Raw genomic sequence first — 15,621 nt, forward strand, 5'->3', positions numbered from 1 at the left:
AACTCAGCCCTATTTGTCCTTGTATTTTTGTGTCATTGTTTTGTCCTGTCTGAATTTTGTGGGGCTGACGGCTGGAAATGGATCCCAAACCTTAGGCCTGAACACTTGCAGCTGGTAGTATCGGCTGCTTGACGTGTGAAAAATGGATAGGGACACGGATTTAAACTTGTATCTGGCTATTAGGGCACCGACAAGCATGGGCCGCTCCTGCACTAAAGCTCAGTCCACAACAGTCCCAAACATAGCGAGTTAACTTTTTTTTTAAAAATCTTTTAGATGGGGTTCCTGATCACTGCACAGTGATTGGAAAGTGTAGATAAAGAAAAAAGACTTGCATTTATATAGCACCTTTCATGACCACCAGACATACCAAAACGTTTTACAGCCAATGAAGCACTTTTTGAAGGGTAGTCACTGTTTAATGTAGGAAACGCGGCAGCCAATTTGCGCACAACAAGCTCCCAAAAACAGCAATGTGATAATGACCAGATAATCTGTTTTTAGTGATGTTGATTAAGGGATAAATATTGGCCAGGACACTGGAGATAACTCCCCTGCTCTTCTTTGAAACAGTGCCATGAGATCTTTTACACCCACTTGAGGACAGTCGGGGCCTCGGTTTAACGTCTCATCCGAAAGACGGCACTTCCGACAGTGCAATGCTCCCTCAGCACTGCACTGGGAGTAGTAGCCTAGATTTTTGTGCTCAAGTCTCTGCATTGGGACTTGAATGGGAGGAGAGAGAATTTGGCTTGGATCTGTTGCAACTCCCTCCCCACACAAAACTCCCCCCCCACACAAAACTCCCCCGCCCCCAGGTCAATACTTCTTGCCTAGTTTCATATTGAAAGAACTGCCCCTTGGCTGAACTATGCACAAGCAGAGGCTGGCACCTTCAGGGGGGGCGGGAGAGCAAATTAGAGAGAGAAAAGCAGCTGGCAGGAAAGTGAGAGCACTGTCGAGACAACAGCAGGCGGCATCATTTGAACACAGAAGCATTCAGTTCCTTCTCCAGGCTCTGAATGAAGCAACAGTTAATAAACATCAGCTGCCCGTGTGGCAAAAACGTATTCACGATCGCCTCAATTCGGTCAGTCTTCAGCACAACGTCGTTGCTGTGGACTAGCAGCCTCAAGTGCTCCGTGAAATACTTCACCAGCAATCTCAGGGTGTTCTCCGCCAGCATTAGGTTCTCGCAGGGGTCGCAGATCAGGGCAAAGCCCAGGGAAAGGACCGCCATCCACACCACTGTCGTCTCCTCCGCGAAAAGGTCGCCGGCGGGCAGGCGGAACACGCCCAGGTCCGGGTCCTGAGGGCCAGCCGATTCCTCGCCTATCACACACCCGAAGTCAGGGAGCACTTTGTTGGCGGCCTGTCGAGCCAGGATACAAGAGGACTTCACTTGCCTGCAAATCAAAGTATAGCAGAGCGTGAGCACCGACTCTGTCGTTACGCTGCACAGATTGTCACTCTCACACTGTGACGGGAACTGGTCAACGTTTTGCAGCTTGGGACCACATTGTCCACAGAGATCGATGCCCCATCATTGAATATTGCACCCTACCCAGCCCCTACCCCCCGGGCTCTCTCATTCCCATCTCCCCACCAGCTGCCACTGCTCCGTGCCCCCTCCGGCCCCATGCCAACCCTCTCTTTCCCCTCTCTCCTCATGCACCCTGCCCCTCTCTCTCTCTACCACACCATGTCGACCCCCAAAGTCTCTCTCTATCCCTCCCCTCTCTCCCTCTCCCTCTCTCCCTCCCTCCCTCCCTCTCTCCCCCCCACAATCTCTACCTCCCTCCCTTCCCCCCTACAACACTTTCCCTCCCTTCCCCCCCCCACTCTCTCCCTCCCTTCCCCCCCCCACTCTCTCCCTCCCTTCCCCCCCCCACTCTCTCCCTCCCTTTCCCCCCCCCACTCTCTCCCTCCCTTCCCCCCCCCCCTCTCTCTCTCCCTCCCTTCCCCCCCCCACACTCTCTCTCTCCCTCCCTCCCTCCCCCCACACTCTCTCTCCCTCCCTCCCTCCCTCCCTCTACACTCTCCCTCCTTCCATCCCCCCCCCTCTCTCCCTCCCTTCCACCCCCCTCCCCACACACTCTCTCTCTCTCTCTCTCTCTCTCTCTCTCCCCGCCAGGTTGCAGTCTCTTCCCCTCCCCCCCCCTCCTCTGTCTCTCCCTCTCTGCTCCACCTCCCCACAGTCTCTCTTTTCCTCCCACTATCTCTCTCTTCTCCCCCCCACCCAATCTTTCACTCCCGACTCTCCCCCCACCCCCCTCACTCACCCTCCCTCCCCCCATGTCTCTCTTCCCCCCACCCCCAGTCTCTCGACCCATTCAGCCCCCCCCGCCTCTCTCGCCCCCCCCCCCCCAGTCTCCCTTCCACCCCCCCCACTCTCTCGCTCCCTTCCGCCCCCCCCACTCTCTCCCTCCCTTCCCCCCCACTCTCTCCCTCCCTTCCCCCCCACTCTCTCCCTCCCTTTCCCCCCCCCCACTCTCTCCTTCCCTCCACCTCCACTCTCTCCCTCCCTTCCCCCCCACTCTCTCCCTCCCTTCCCCCCCCACTCTCTCCCCCCCCACTCTCTCTCTCCCTCCCCCCCCCCCACTCTCTCTCTCCCTTCCCCCCCCCCACTCTCTCTCTCCCTTCCCCCCCCACTCTCTCTCCCTCCCTTCCCCCCCCCACTCTCTCTCCCTCCCTTCCCCCCCCCACTCTCTCCCTCCCTTCCCCCCCCACTCTCTCTCTCTCTCCCTCCCTTCCCCCCCCCACACTCTCTCCCTCTCTTCCCCCCCCCCACACTCTCTCCCTCCCTTCCCCCCCCTTCCCCCCCCCCACTCCCTCTCCCCCCACTCCTTCCTTCCCTTCCCCCCCCCACTCCCTCTCCCTCTCTCCCCCACCCCACTCTCTCTCTATCTATCTATCTCCCCCCCCCTCCCGTGTCTCTCTAGCTCTCTCCCCGCCAGGTCTCGCGACTCTTGCCTTCCCCCCCCCCCACTTCCCCGCCCCCTGTATGTGTGTGTGTGTGTGTGTGTGTGTGTGTGTGTCTGTCTCTCTCTCTCTCTCTCTCCTCTTCCCCAGTCTCTCTCTCTCTACACCCCCATCTCTTGCCACCCCCATCTCTCTCTCCTCTCCAGCTCCGTCCTCAGTCGCTCACTCCTCCCCCACAATTTCTCTCCTGACTCGCCCCCACCCCCGTCACTCTCCCTCCCCCCCCGTGTCTCTCTCCCCCACCCCCAGTCTCTCTCTCTCCTCCCCCCACCCTCCCCAGTATCTCGCACCCCTCAGTCTGTCTCCCCCCCCACCCCAGTCTCTCGCCTACCCCTCCAAGTCTCTCTCCCACCACCCCGTCTCTCACCCCATTACCCCTCAGTCTCTCACCCCATCCAGTCACTCTCCAGCACCACCCCCCACCCCCCAAGTCTCTCCCTCGCCCCATTCCCCCCAGTCTCTCTCTCGCCCCATTCCCCCCAGTCTCTCTCTCTCGCCCCATTCCCCCCAGTCTCTCTCGCCCCATTCCCCCCCAGTCTCTCTCTCGCCCCATTCCCCCCCAGTCTCTCTCTCGCCCCATTCCCCCCCAGTCTCTCTCTCGCCCCATTCCCCCCCAGTCTCTCTCTCGCCCCATTCCCCCCCAGTCTCTCTCTCGCCCCATTCCCCCCCAGTCTCTCTCTCGCCCCATTCCCCCCCCCAGTCTCTCTCGCCCCATTCCCCCCCCCCAGTCTCTCTCTCGCCCCATTCCCACCCCAGTCTCTCTCTCGCCCCATTCCCCCCCCAGTCTCTCTCGCCCCATTCCACCCCCAGTCTCTCTCTCGTCCCATTCCCCCCCCAGTCTCTCTTTCGTCCCATTCCCCCCAGTCTCTCTCACCCCATTCCCCCCTCCCCAGTCTCTCTCTCACCCCATTCCCCCCTCCCCAGTCTCTCTCTCGCCCCATTCCCCCCACAGTCTCTCTCCCGCCCCATTCCCCCCCCCCAGTCTCTCTCTCGCCCCATTCCCCCCCCCTCCCAGTCTCTCTCTCGCCCCATTCCCCCCCCCTCCCAGTCTCTCTCTCGCCCCATTCCCCCCCCCTCCCAGTCTCTCTCTCGCCCCATTCCCCCCCCCTCCCAGTCTCTCTCTCACCCCATTCCCCCCCCCTCCCAGTCTCTCTCTCGCCCCATTCCCCCCCCCTCCCAGTCTCTCTCTCGCCCTATTCCCTCCAGTCTCTCTCTTGCCCCATTTCCCCCCCACTGAACATGTACTTTGGTTCAGTATTCACTAAGGAGGACACAAACAACCTTCCGGATATAAAAGGGGTCAGAGGGTCTAGTAAGGAGGAGGAACTGAGGGAAGTCCTTATTAGTCGGGAAATTGTGTTGGGGAAATTGATGGGATTGAAGGCCGATAAATCCCCAGGGCCTAATGGACTGCATCCCAGAGTACTTAAGGAGGTGGCCTTGGAAATACGGGTGCATTGACAGTCATTTTCCAACATTCCATAGACTCTGGATCAGTTCCTATGGAGTGGAGGGTAGCCAATGTAACCCCACTTTTTAAAAAAGGAGGGAGAGAGAAAACAGGGAATTATAGACCGGTCAGCCTGACATCAGTAGTGGGTAAAATGTTGGAATCAATTATTAAGGATGTCATAGCAGCGCATTTGGAAAGAGGTGACATGATAGGTCCAAGTCAGCATGGATTTGTGAAAGGGAAATCATGCTTGACAAATCTTCTGGAATTTTTTGAGGATGTTTCCAGTAGAGTGGACAAGGGAGAACCAGCTGATGTGGTGTATTTAGACTTTCAGAAGGCTTTCGACAAGGTCCCACACAAGAGATTAATGTGCAAAGTTAAAGCACATGGGATTGGGGGTAGTGTGCCGACATGGATTGAGAACTGGTTGGCTGACAGGAAGCAAAGAGTAGGAGTAAATGGGTACTTTTCAGAATGGCAGGCAGTGACTAATGGGGTACCGCAAGGTTCGGTGCTGGGGCCCCAGCTGTTTACATTGTACATTAATGATTTAGACGAGGGTATTAAATGTAGTATCTCCAAATTTGCCGATGACACTAAGTTGGGTGGTAGTGTGAGCTGCGAGGAGGATGCTATGAGGCTGCAGAGTGACTTGGATAGGTTAGGTGAGTGGGCAAATGTGGATAAATGTGAGGTTATCCACTTTGGTGGTAAAAACAGAGAGACAGACTATTATCTGAATGGTGACAGATTAGGAAAAGGGGAGGTGCAACGAGACCTGGGTGTCATGGTACAATAGTCATTGAAGGTTGGCATGCAGGTACAGCAGGCGGTTAAGAAAGCAAATGGCATGTTGGCCTTCATAGCGAGGGGATTTGAGTACAGGGGCAGGGAGTTGTTACTACAGTTGTACAGGGCCTTGGTGTGGCCACACCTGGAGTATTGTGTACAGTTTTGGTCTCCTAACTTGAGGAAGGACATTCTTGCTATTGAGGGAGTGAAGCGAAGGTTCACTAGACTGATTCCCGGGATGGCAGGACTGACATATCAAGAAAGACTGGATCAACTGGAGTTCAGAAAAATGAGAGGGGATCTCATAGAAACGTTTAAAATTCTGACGGGTTGAGACAGGTTAGATGCAGGAAGAATGTTCCCAATGTTGGGGAAGTCCAGAACCAGGGGGTCACAGTCTAAGGATAAGGGGTAAGCCATTTAGGACCGAGATGAGGAGAAACTTCTTCACCCAGAGAGTGGTGAACCTGTGGAATTCTCTACCACAGAAAGTTGTTGAGGCCAATTCACTAAATATATTCAAAAAGGAGTTAGATGTAGTCCTTACTACTAGGGGGATCAAGGGGTATGGCGAGAAAGCAGGAATGGGGTACTGAAGTTGCATGTTCAGCCATGAACTCATTCAATGGCGGTGCAGGCTCGAAGGGCCGAATGGCCTATTCCTACTCCTGCACCTATTTTCTATGTTTCTATTCCCCCCGTCTCTCTCTCGCCCCATTCCCCCCAAGTCTCTCTCTCTCTCTCTCTCTCTCTCTCCCCCTATCCACCCCCCCGCCGCCAGTCGCAATCACACACCCGCCCCCGCTCAGTCACTCACTTTCCCCCCCCCCACCGCTCAGTCACTCTCACTCCCCGCCCCCCCTCAGTCTCTCACTCCCCCCCCACCGCTCAGTCTCTCTCACTCCCCACCCCCCTCAGTCTCTCCCTCACTCCCCCCACCCCCCCACTCAATCTCTCTCTCACTCCCCCCGTTCTCTTCAGCCACTCCCCTCTCCCTCCACACTCTCCCCCCCCATCCCCATACCCTCTCCCTCCCCATACCCTCTCCCCCAATGGCTCCCTCTCCCCCTCTCTCCCTCCCCAGTCGCTCCCTCTCCCTCCCTCTCCAGTCGCTCCCTCTCCCTTCCTCCCCTCACTTCACTCTCTCTTCCCCCCCCCCCCTCACCTCACTCTCTCTCCCCCCCCCCCTCACCTCACTCTCTCTCTCCCCCCCCCTCACCTCACTCTCTCTCCCCCCCCCCCTCACCTCACTCTCTCTCCCCCCCCCTCACCTCACTCTCCCCCCCCCTCACCTCACTCTCTCTCCCCCCCCTCACCTCACTCTCCCCCCCCCTCACCTCACTCTCCCCCCCCCTCACCTCACTCTCTCTCCCCCCCCCTCACCTCACTCTCTCTCCCCCCCTCACCTCACTCTCTCCCCCCCCTCACCTCACTCTCTCTCTCTCCCCCCCTCACCTCACTCTCTCTCCCCCCCCTCACCTCACTCTCTCTCCCCCCCCCTCACCTCACTCTCTCTCCCCCCCCCTCACCTCACTCTCTCTCCCCCCCCTCACCTCACTCCCCCCCCCTCACCTCACTCTCTCTCCCCCCCCTCACCTCACTCTCTCTCCCCCCCCTCACCTCACTCTCTCTCCCCCCCCCTCACCTCACTCTCTCTCCCCCCCCCTCACCTCACTCTCTCTCCCCCCCCCTCACCTCACTCTCTCTCCCCCCCCTCACCTCACTCTCTCTCCCCCCCCCCTCACCTCACTCTCTCTCCCCCCCCCTCACTTCACTCTCTCTCCCCCCCCTCACTCTCTCTCCCCCCCCTCACCTCACTCTCCCCCCCCCTCACCTCACTCTCTCTCCCCCCCCTCACCTCACTCTCTCTCTCCCCCCCTCACCTCACTCTCTCTCTCCCCCCCCTCACCTCACTCTCTCTCTCCCCCCCCTCACCTCACTCTCTCTCTCTCTCCCCCCCCTCACCTCACTCTCTCTCCCCCCCCCCCTCACCTCTCTCTCTCTCCCCCCCCCCCTCACCTCTCTCTCTCTCTCTCCCCCCCCCTCACCTCACTCTCTCTCTCCCCCCCCCTCACCTCACTCTCTCTCTCCCCCCCCCTCACCTCACTCTCTCTCTCCCCCCCCCTCACCTCACTCTCCCCCCCTCACCTCACTCTCCCCCCCTCACCTCACTCTCTCTCTCCCCCCCTCACCTCACTCTCTCTCTCCCCCCTCACCTCACTCTCTCTCTCCCCCCCTCACCTCACTCTCCCCCCCTCACCTCACTCTCCCCCCCTCACCTCACTCTCTCTCTCCCTCTCTCTCTCCCCTCTCTCCCCTCTCTCCCCTCTCTCCCCTCTCCCCCCTCTCTCTCTCTCTCTCTCTCTCTCTCTCCTCAGTTCCTCCCTCACCGGCCCACGGCCGCCAGCTGCTCCTTGCCCCGGAGGCGGTGTAGTTGATGCCGGAGTTGTGAGGCGGCGGGTCCCCCGGCCTGTCCCCCCGCCTCCCGCGGGCTGTCCGCGCCGTACAGGCGGGTGTAGAGCGGCCGGCACATCTCCCCGGGCCCGAGGGCCAGCAGCACCAGGCCGTGCACCATGGCAACCGCTCGCTCCGCTCCTCCCGGCGGGCCGGGCCGCCACCTCTCGCGAGAGCGCGGGGCACGCCGGGATCTGTAGTCCCCTCCCGTAGTGACGTACTATATTACCCAGGGAACCGCGCGGCTCTCAGGCTCGGCAGCGCCGCCTGTGGTCACACAGCGCACAAACAAGGTCTCAGCAGACATTCTGCTGCCTGAAGCTTTGAGAATTTGGGCAATATCATTAAAACATAATAATTAGGAGCAGGAGTAAGCCATTTGGCCTCTGGAGGCTGCTGCACCATTCAATAAGATCATGGCTGATCTTCTACTCCACTTTCCTGCACTAACCCCATATCCCTTGATTCCCTTAATATTCAAAAATCTATCGATCTCTGTCTTGAATATACTCGAAGACTGAGCCTCCACAGCCCTCTGGGTTACAGAATTCCAAAGATTCACCACCCTCTGAGTGAAGTTTCTCCTCACATCAGTCCTAAATGGTCGCCACTTTATTCTGAGACTGTGACCCCGGTTCTCAACTCCCCAGCCAGTGGGAAACATCCTCCCTGCATCTACCCTGTCAAGCCCTGTAAGAATTTTGTATGTTTCAATGAGATCACCTCTCATTCTTCTAACTCTAGAGAATATAGGCCTAATCTACTCATTCCCTCCTCATAGGACAATCCCCCCATCCCAGGAATCAGTCTGGTGAACCTTCGTTGCACTCCCTCTATGGCAAGTACATCCTTCCTTAGGTAAGAAGAGCCAAACTGCACTCAATGCTCTAAGTGTGGTCACACCAGGGTTGTAAATCTGTGGAATTCGCTGCCTCAGAATGCTGTGGAAGCTGGGACATTGTGTAGAATTTACCAATATTTCGCAAAGATTCCTGATACCTTTCCCCTAAAATGGAAAGAAAGATTTCGGGACACAAATGAGTATTAAAGAGGGGAGACGAGGCCTGCAGGGGATAAAAGGGGATGCATTCATGGAGACCCCCGCCCCCCAACCCCCCCCCAGTGTTTGGACTCATAGGAAAGGGAATTTAATTTGGAACTATCTACCAGAAAGTTTGAAATCCTAAAGTGCACATGGAAGAAACTACGAACTTTAATCGAATTTGGGATTTTTAAAAGATGAATGTTGGGTCTGCAAGAAAAGGGGTGGGGTCAATCTCTAAAGGGCCAGTTTAGACATTGGAGCTGATCAAATTGTCTGGGAACTGTTTACCCCCAAAACCTGCCCCTAGAAAACATTAGCATTCAAACAATCGACCACGGAAGAAACATTATCACCCCATCCAGAGGACCCAAATGTCACATACATATTCCAACACCTTTTCAACAGGCATAGAAATATCTGGCTCAGGCCAGACTAGCACAATGGACGAGAGCTCATCAACTTCGAAAAGCCTATTAGATAAGGAAACCTTTTTGGGGTATATCTATTCCAAGTTTTACAAGGAAAAATAGACAGACTCGAACACAGACACAGGCACAAGCAGCCGGAGCTGGGGAGTGAAGAAATGGAGTAGTGAAGGAAGCTACTAAAACTCATCAAGAACTGACCGAGCACGAGGCCCACGAAACGGAAGGATGTCAGGAACCAAATTGACAACCACTCTACAATCTACTTCTGAACGACCTAAAGGGTGAGAAATTACCAAAAAGGACTAACTAAAACTATTCCTAACCAAAGAAAGTGGGTACTTACCCCATACATCCAAAACGCAACTTACCGGATCAACGGACACACCCCAACCGAAGACTACGCAGTCCGAAGTCCTCTCCTTCGTCCGGGGTACGGCTCGCCTCAAAGGCCAAGTGCAGCGAACCCTGGAACCGTGATTCACCGGCAGCTGTCTAAAGGGATTGGTGAGCATAGCCCCTGAACCCCCAGAGCTATAACTTAGTTAGTTAGGGGAATTGGGAGGGGGGGGAGGCTGGGATAACTTGTGTAAATGTATCTGCAATTCTCCTCTTTACCCCATTTAGAGTTTAAGCTGTATTCTTTTCCCCACAGGCTGTAATTTGACTGTAATTTTATTCAATGTGTTGTACCCCTCAGTGTGTATTGGTATTACTATTCTGTGTGTGTTATTAAAGATGTGCCTTTTACTTCTTTTTAGGCACAATAAAGCCATACCTGCTTCCTACCTTGAAACCGATTGTCTGACCAAGTCTGTCACAGTCCCTTCATAATTCCAGTGTCTAGAACCAAGGGTGTGGGAGCGATTCGGAACCGCTCATATAAGGTCAGAGTCCGGAAGACAGACACAAATTATTTGTTTAATTTCTCTGCCATTTCCTTATTCCTCATTATAATTTCTTCTGTCTCAGCCTGTAAGGGACCCACATTTACTTTTCCTAATCTTTTCCTTTGTACATACCAATTTATTAGAGTTCTTTGAGGATGTAACAAGCAGGGTGGATAAAGTGGAACCAGTAGATGCAGTGCATTTGGATTTCCAAAAGGCATTTGATAAGGTGCCACATAAAAAGTTACGACACAAGATAAAAGCTCACGGTGTTGGGGGTAATATATTAGCATGGGTAGAGGATTGGCTAACTAACAGAAAACAGAGAGCCGGGATAAATGGATCATTTTAGGCTGTCAAACTGTAACTAGTGGATCAGTGCAGGGATCAGTGCTGGGGCCTCAACTATTTACAATCGATATTAATGACTTGGCTGAAGGTACAAAGTGTATTGTAGCCAAATTTGCTGATGATACAAAGATAGGTGGGAATGCAAGTTGTGAGGAGGACACAAAGAGTCTGCAAAGGGATATCGATGGGCTAAGTGGGTGGACAAACATTTGGCACATGGAGTATAATGTGGGAAAATGTGATGTTATCTGCTTTGGTAGGAAGAATAGAAAATCAAATTATTATTTAAATGGAGACTACAGAATGCTGCGGTACAGAGGGATCTGGGTGTCCTCGTACATGAAAGAAAAAAAGTTAGCATGCAGGTACAGCAAGTAATTAGGAAGGCAAATGGAACGCTGGCTTTTATTGCAAGGGGGTTAGAGTATAAAAGTAGGGAAATCCTGCTACAGCTGTAGGTGTAGCTCTGTTGGTGAGACAGTTTTGCTGCGTACAGTTTTGGTCTCCTTATTTAAGGAGGGGTATACTTGCATTGGAGGCAGTTCAGAGAAGGTTCACGAGGTTGATTCCTGGAATGAAGGGGTTGCCATATGAGAAAATGTTGAGCAGGTTGGGCCTGTATTCAATGGAGTTTAGAAGAATTAGAGGTGATCTTATTGAAACGTATAAGATTCTGAGGGGGCTTGACAAGGTAGATGCAGAGAGGATGTTTCCCCTCGTGGGGGAATCTAGAATTAGGGGGCATAGTTTCAGAATAAGGGGTAGCTCATTTAAAACGGAGATGAGGAGGAATTTCTTCTCTGAGGGGGTCGTGAATCTTTGCAATTCTCTGCCCCAGAGAGCTGTGGAGGCTGGATCATTGAATATATTCAAGGCGGAGATAGACAGATTTTTGAACCATAGGAGAGTCAAGGGTTATGGGTAGCGGAAATGAAAGTGTTGAGGCCAACAACAGATCAGCTATGATCTTATTGAATGGCGGAGCAGGCTCGAGGGGCCAAATGGACTTCTATTTCTTATGATCTTATGTCCTATGGGGTTTTTGCACCTTAATGGAATGTATATTTGTTGCAAATTATGTATTAATTCTTTAAATGCTAGACATTGCTTGCCTACTGTCATACCTTTTCATGTAGATTCCCAATCTACCTTAGCCAACGCGCCCCTCATACCTACGTAGTTTGTTTGGTTAGATTTAAGACCCTAGTTTCGGATTTATCTTGATACTATTCGGCTGCCTGGGGCTGCACGTAGGTGTCTCTGTTCTTATCCACTAGTCAATGAACATCCCATCCCCAAGCTGACTCTGTGTTAACTCCTCAGAAGAGGCATCCCACGGAGGGTGATTCCCTCTACCTGTTATCCTGGTTACAGGACCAGTTTGTCGCTCTCGGGAATGCGTACGGCTCTCTTATTTGTGCACCAACTCACTCGTGGCCTCGCACGTTGCCAACAAGTCTACTGCTGTTGAGAGGTCTTTAGGTATGTGGGTCTCTTAGCAACCACCTTCCTAATCTCGGTAAAGGGTGATCGCCTGACTTTGGGTGTTTTAATTCCAAACTTCAGCATTCTGCCTTTTAGCTTAAATTGCTCCGTGTCCACCCTCCAACCACCGACACTCACTGTCTTCCTGAGAAAGATTTTCATTTCTATAGCGCCTTTCACGACCTCAGGACGTCCCAAAGCACTTTACAACTATTTTAGTTGCACCGGTAAATCAAATGCCCCCTTATTAAAGGGGCACCAAAACTGACAAATTAACAAATTAAACTTTAGACATTAAACAGATCAAATTAAAATTTGGTTGCCGGGGGTAATGATGCACTCCAGTCCCTCCGGCGCCCACCTCTCGCGGAAGGCCGCGAGCGTACCGGTAGACACCGCGTGCTCCATCTCCAGGGACACCCTGGCTCAAATGTACCCGCGGAAGAGAGGCAGGCAGTCGGGCTGAACGACGCCCTCGCCCGCCCGCTGCCTGGACCGGCTGATGGACCCCTTGCCCGTGCCCAGGAGCAGTCCTACGAGGAGGCCCTCGGACCTACCCGCTCCCCTCCGCACAGGGTGCCCAAAGATCAGGAGTGTGGGACTGAAGTGTAACCAGAATTTGAGGAGCAGCCCCTTCAAATAATGGAAATGCGGCTGCAACCTCGCACACTCAACATACACGTGGAACACAGACTCCTCTAGACCGCAGACATTACAGGCAGCCTGGGAGTCCATGAACCGACTTAAAAGCCGATTGCACGGGACTGCTCCGTGCACCACCCTCCAGGCCAAGTCCCCAATAAATAAAGGGAGGACTTCTGCATAGAGAGCACTCCATTGGGGACCCCCGCCTCCTCCGGACGGCAAGCTGGCAAAGCACTTTACAACCAATGAAGTACTTTTGAAGTGTAGTCGCTGTTGTAATGTCGGATAGGCGGAAGCCAATTGGTGCACAGCAAGCTCCCACAAACAGCAATGTGATAATGACCAGATAATCTATTTTAGGGATGTTGATTGAGGGATAAATATTGGCCCCAGGTCACCAGGGATATATCCCCTGTGTTGTGTATCTGTAAAGCATGCACTCCCATATTCCGCCACCAGGGAGCGCATCCCCTGAAGTCCCAAGGGATCCCAGCATCCCTTGGGAGCACTCTATATAAGCCGGCCTCTAAGGCCTGTTCCTGACTCTGGAGTGTCTTAATAAAGACATGGGTCACTGTTACTTTAATCTCCCTGTGTGCAGCCTCATCTGTGTTAGGGACACAACAACTGCCGACGAGTATACGAATCCAACGCAATGATGCAGCAAACTGTGGGCATCCTGGAGAAGTTCTCAGAGGGTGAAGACTGGGAAGCCTATGTTGAATGGCTAGACCAGTACTTTGTAGCCAACGAGCTGGATGGAGAAGGAAGCACTGCAAAAAGGAGAGCGGTCCTCCTCACAATCTGCGGGGCACCGACCTACAGCCTCATGAAGAATCTTCTGGCTCCAGTGAAACCCACAGATAAGTTGTATGAGGAGCTGTGTACACTGGTTCGGGAGCATCTTAACCTGAGGGAGAGCGTGCTGATGGCGAGGTATCGGTTCTACGCGTGCCAACTACCTGAAGGTCAGGAAGTGGCGAGCTACGTCACCAAGCTAAGGCGACGTGCAGGACAATGTGAGTTTGATGGCTACCTGGAGCAGATGCTCAGGGACTTTTTTGTACTGGGCATTGGCCACGAGATCATCCTACAAAAACGTTTGACTGTAGAGACACCGACCCTCAGTAAGGCCATTGCGATAGCACAGGCGTTTATGTCCACCAGTGATAACACCAAACAAATCTCTCAGCACTCAAGTGCTAGCAATGTTCATAAAACAACTGGAACTGTGTTTGCGAGCAGAAATGTACAGGGCACAAACCACGAGTCTGCAACTGCCAGCAGGCCTCAGGTGACCCAGATGACTCAGAGTCCGCAACAAAGGATGAATGCAAGGCAATTCACACCTTGTTGGCGTTGTGGAGGCTTCCATTCAGCCTATTCATGCCGCTTCAAATGGTATGTTTGCAAGAGCTGTGGAACAATTGGGCACCTCCAACGAGCTTGCAGACAAGCTGCAAGCTCTACAAAACCTGCTAACCACCATGTGGCAGAGGAAGATCAGTCCATGGTCGATCAAGCAATTTTGAGCCTCAGAGAGAGGAGGCAAATGCTGAAGTACATGGGGTGCACACATTTTCGAAGAAATGTCCACCTATAATGCTAAACGTAAAATTGAATGGCTTACCCATAGCCATGGAACTGGACACTGGCGCTAGCCAATCCATCATGAGTAAAAAGATGTTTGAGAGACTGTGGTACAACAAGGCACTCAGACCAGCCCTGAGCCCCATCCACACGAAACTGAGAACGTACACCAGAGAGCTTATCACTGTCCTGGGCAGCGCCATGGTCAAGGTCACCTACGAGGGCATGGTGCACGAACTGCCACTCTGGATTGTCCCGGGTGATGGCCCCACACTGCTTGGAAGAAGCTGGCTGGGCAAAATCCCATGTCATCCCAGCTGGAACTGGGATGACATCCGAGCACTATCACATGTCGATGAGGCCTCATGTACCCAGGTTCTTAAAAATTTCCTTCCCTTTTTGAACCAGGCATTGGAAACTTTTCTGGGGCGAAGATGTGGATCCACTTGGTCCCAGAGGCATGACCCATCCATGACAAGGCGCGAGCGGTCCCTCACATGATGAGGGAGAGAGTGGAAATCGAGCTGGACAGGCTGCAACGCGAGGGCATCATCTCCCCAATGGAATTCAGCAAATGGGCCAGCCCGATTGTTCCAGTACTCAAAAGTGATGACACAGTCAGGATTTGCGGCGATTATAAAGTAACTATTAATTGTTTTTCGCTACAGGATCAATACCCGCTACCTAAGGAAGACGACCTATTCGCGACGCTGGCAGGAGGCAAGACGTTCATCAAGCTCGACCTGACTTCGGCCTACATGACGCAGGAGCTGAAGGAGTCTTTGAAGGGCCTCACCTGCATCAACAGGCACAAGGGAATGTTCATCTACAACAGATGCCTGTTTGGAATTCGGTCGGCTGCAGCGATCTTCCAGAGAAACATGGAGAGCCTACTCAAGTCAGTACCACGCACGGTGGTTTTTCAGGACGACATATTGGTCACAGATCAGGACACCGTCGAGCACCTACAAAACATGGAGGAGGTCCTCCAGTGACTGGATCGCGTAGGGCTGCAGCCGAAGAGGTCGAAATGTGTCTTCATGGCAACAGAAGTGGAGTTTTTAGGGAGAAAGATCGCGGCAGACGGCATTTGGCCCACAGACGCCAAGACAGAGGCTATCAGGAATGCGCCCAGGCCACAGAATGTCACGGAGCTGCGGTCGTTCCTGGAACTCCTCAACTATTTTGGTAACTTCCTACTGGGGTTAAGCACCCTCTTAGAGCCCCTACATGCGTTATTGCATAAAGGTGAGAATGGGTATGGGGAAAAAAAACAAGTAATTGCTTTTGAGAAAGCCAGAAACATTTTATGCTCCAACAAGCTGCTTGTATTGTATAACCCGTGTAAAAGACTTGTGCTAGCATGTGATGCGTCGTCATACGGAGTCGAGTGTGTATTACAACAAGCTAACGTTGCGGCGAAGTTGCAACCTGTCGACTATGCCTCCAGGAGCTTGTCTAAGGCCGAGAGGGCCAACAGCATGATTGAGAAAGAGGCATTAGCGT

The 15,621-nt window shown here is 53.4% G+C and overlaps 1 protein-coding gene across 1 annotated transcript; it reads right to left on the minus strand.

The window, feature by feature from the left end:
* Positions 1 to 802: 802 nt before the first annotated feature.
* On the minus strand, positions 803 to 7,838 carry ap5s1 (adaptor related protein complex 5 subunit sigma 1). The gene is made up of 2 exons (XM_070861185.1): positions 7,621 to 7,838; positions 803 to 1,406 (listed from the first exon to the last, which is right to left on the minus strand). Exons 1-2 carry the CDS (start codon positions 7,803 to 7,805, stop codon positions 980 to 982), a joined length of 612 nt encoding a protein of 203 aa, XP_070717286.1. The 5' UTR covers positions 7,806 to 7,838; the 3' UTR covers positions 803 to 979.
* Positions 7,839 to 15,621: the final 7,783 nt, after the last annotated feature.

This window comes from Pristiophorus japonicus, chromosome 2 (genome assembly GCF_044704955.1).
Source record: "Pristiophorus japonicus isolate sPriJap1 chromosome 2, sPriJap1.hap1, whole genome shotgun sequence".
NCBI lineage: Eukaryota > Metazoa > Chordata > Chondrichthyes > Pristiophoridae > Pristiophorus > Pristiophorus japonicus.

Coding starts and splice junctions, on each gene's coding strand:
- ap5s1 (XM_070861185.1), bottom strand. CDS start 7,805: ATGGTGCACGGCCTGGTGCTGCTGGCCCTCGGGCCCGGGGAGATGTGC. Junction 1,407..7,620: donor CAGCTGGCGGCCGTGGGCCG/GTGAGGGAGGAA, acceptor TTTGATTTGCAG/GCAAGTGAAGTCCTCTTGTA.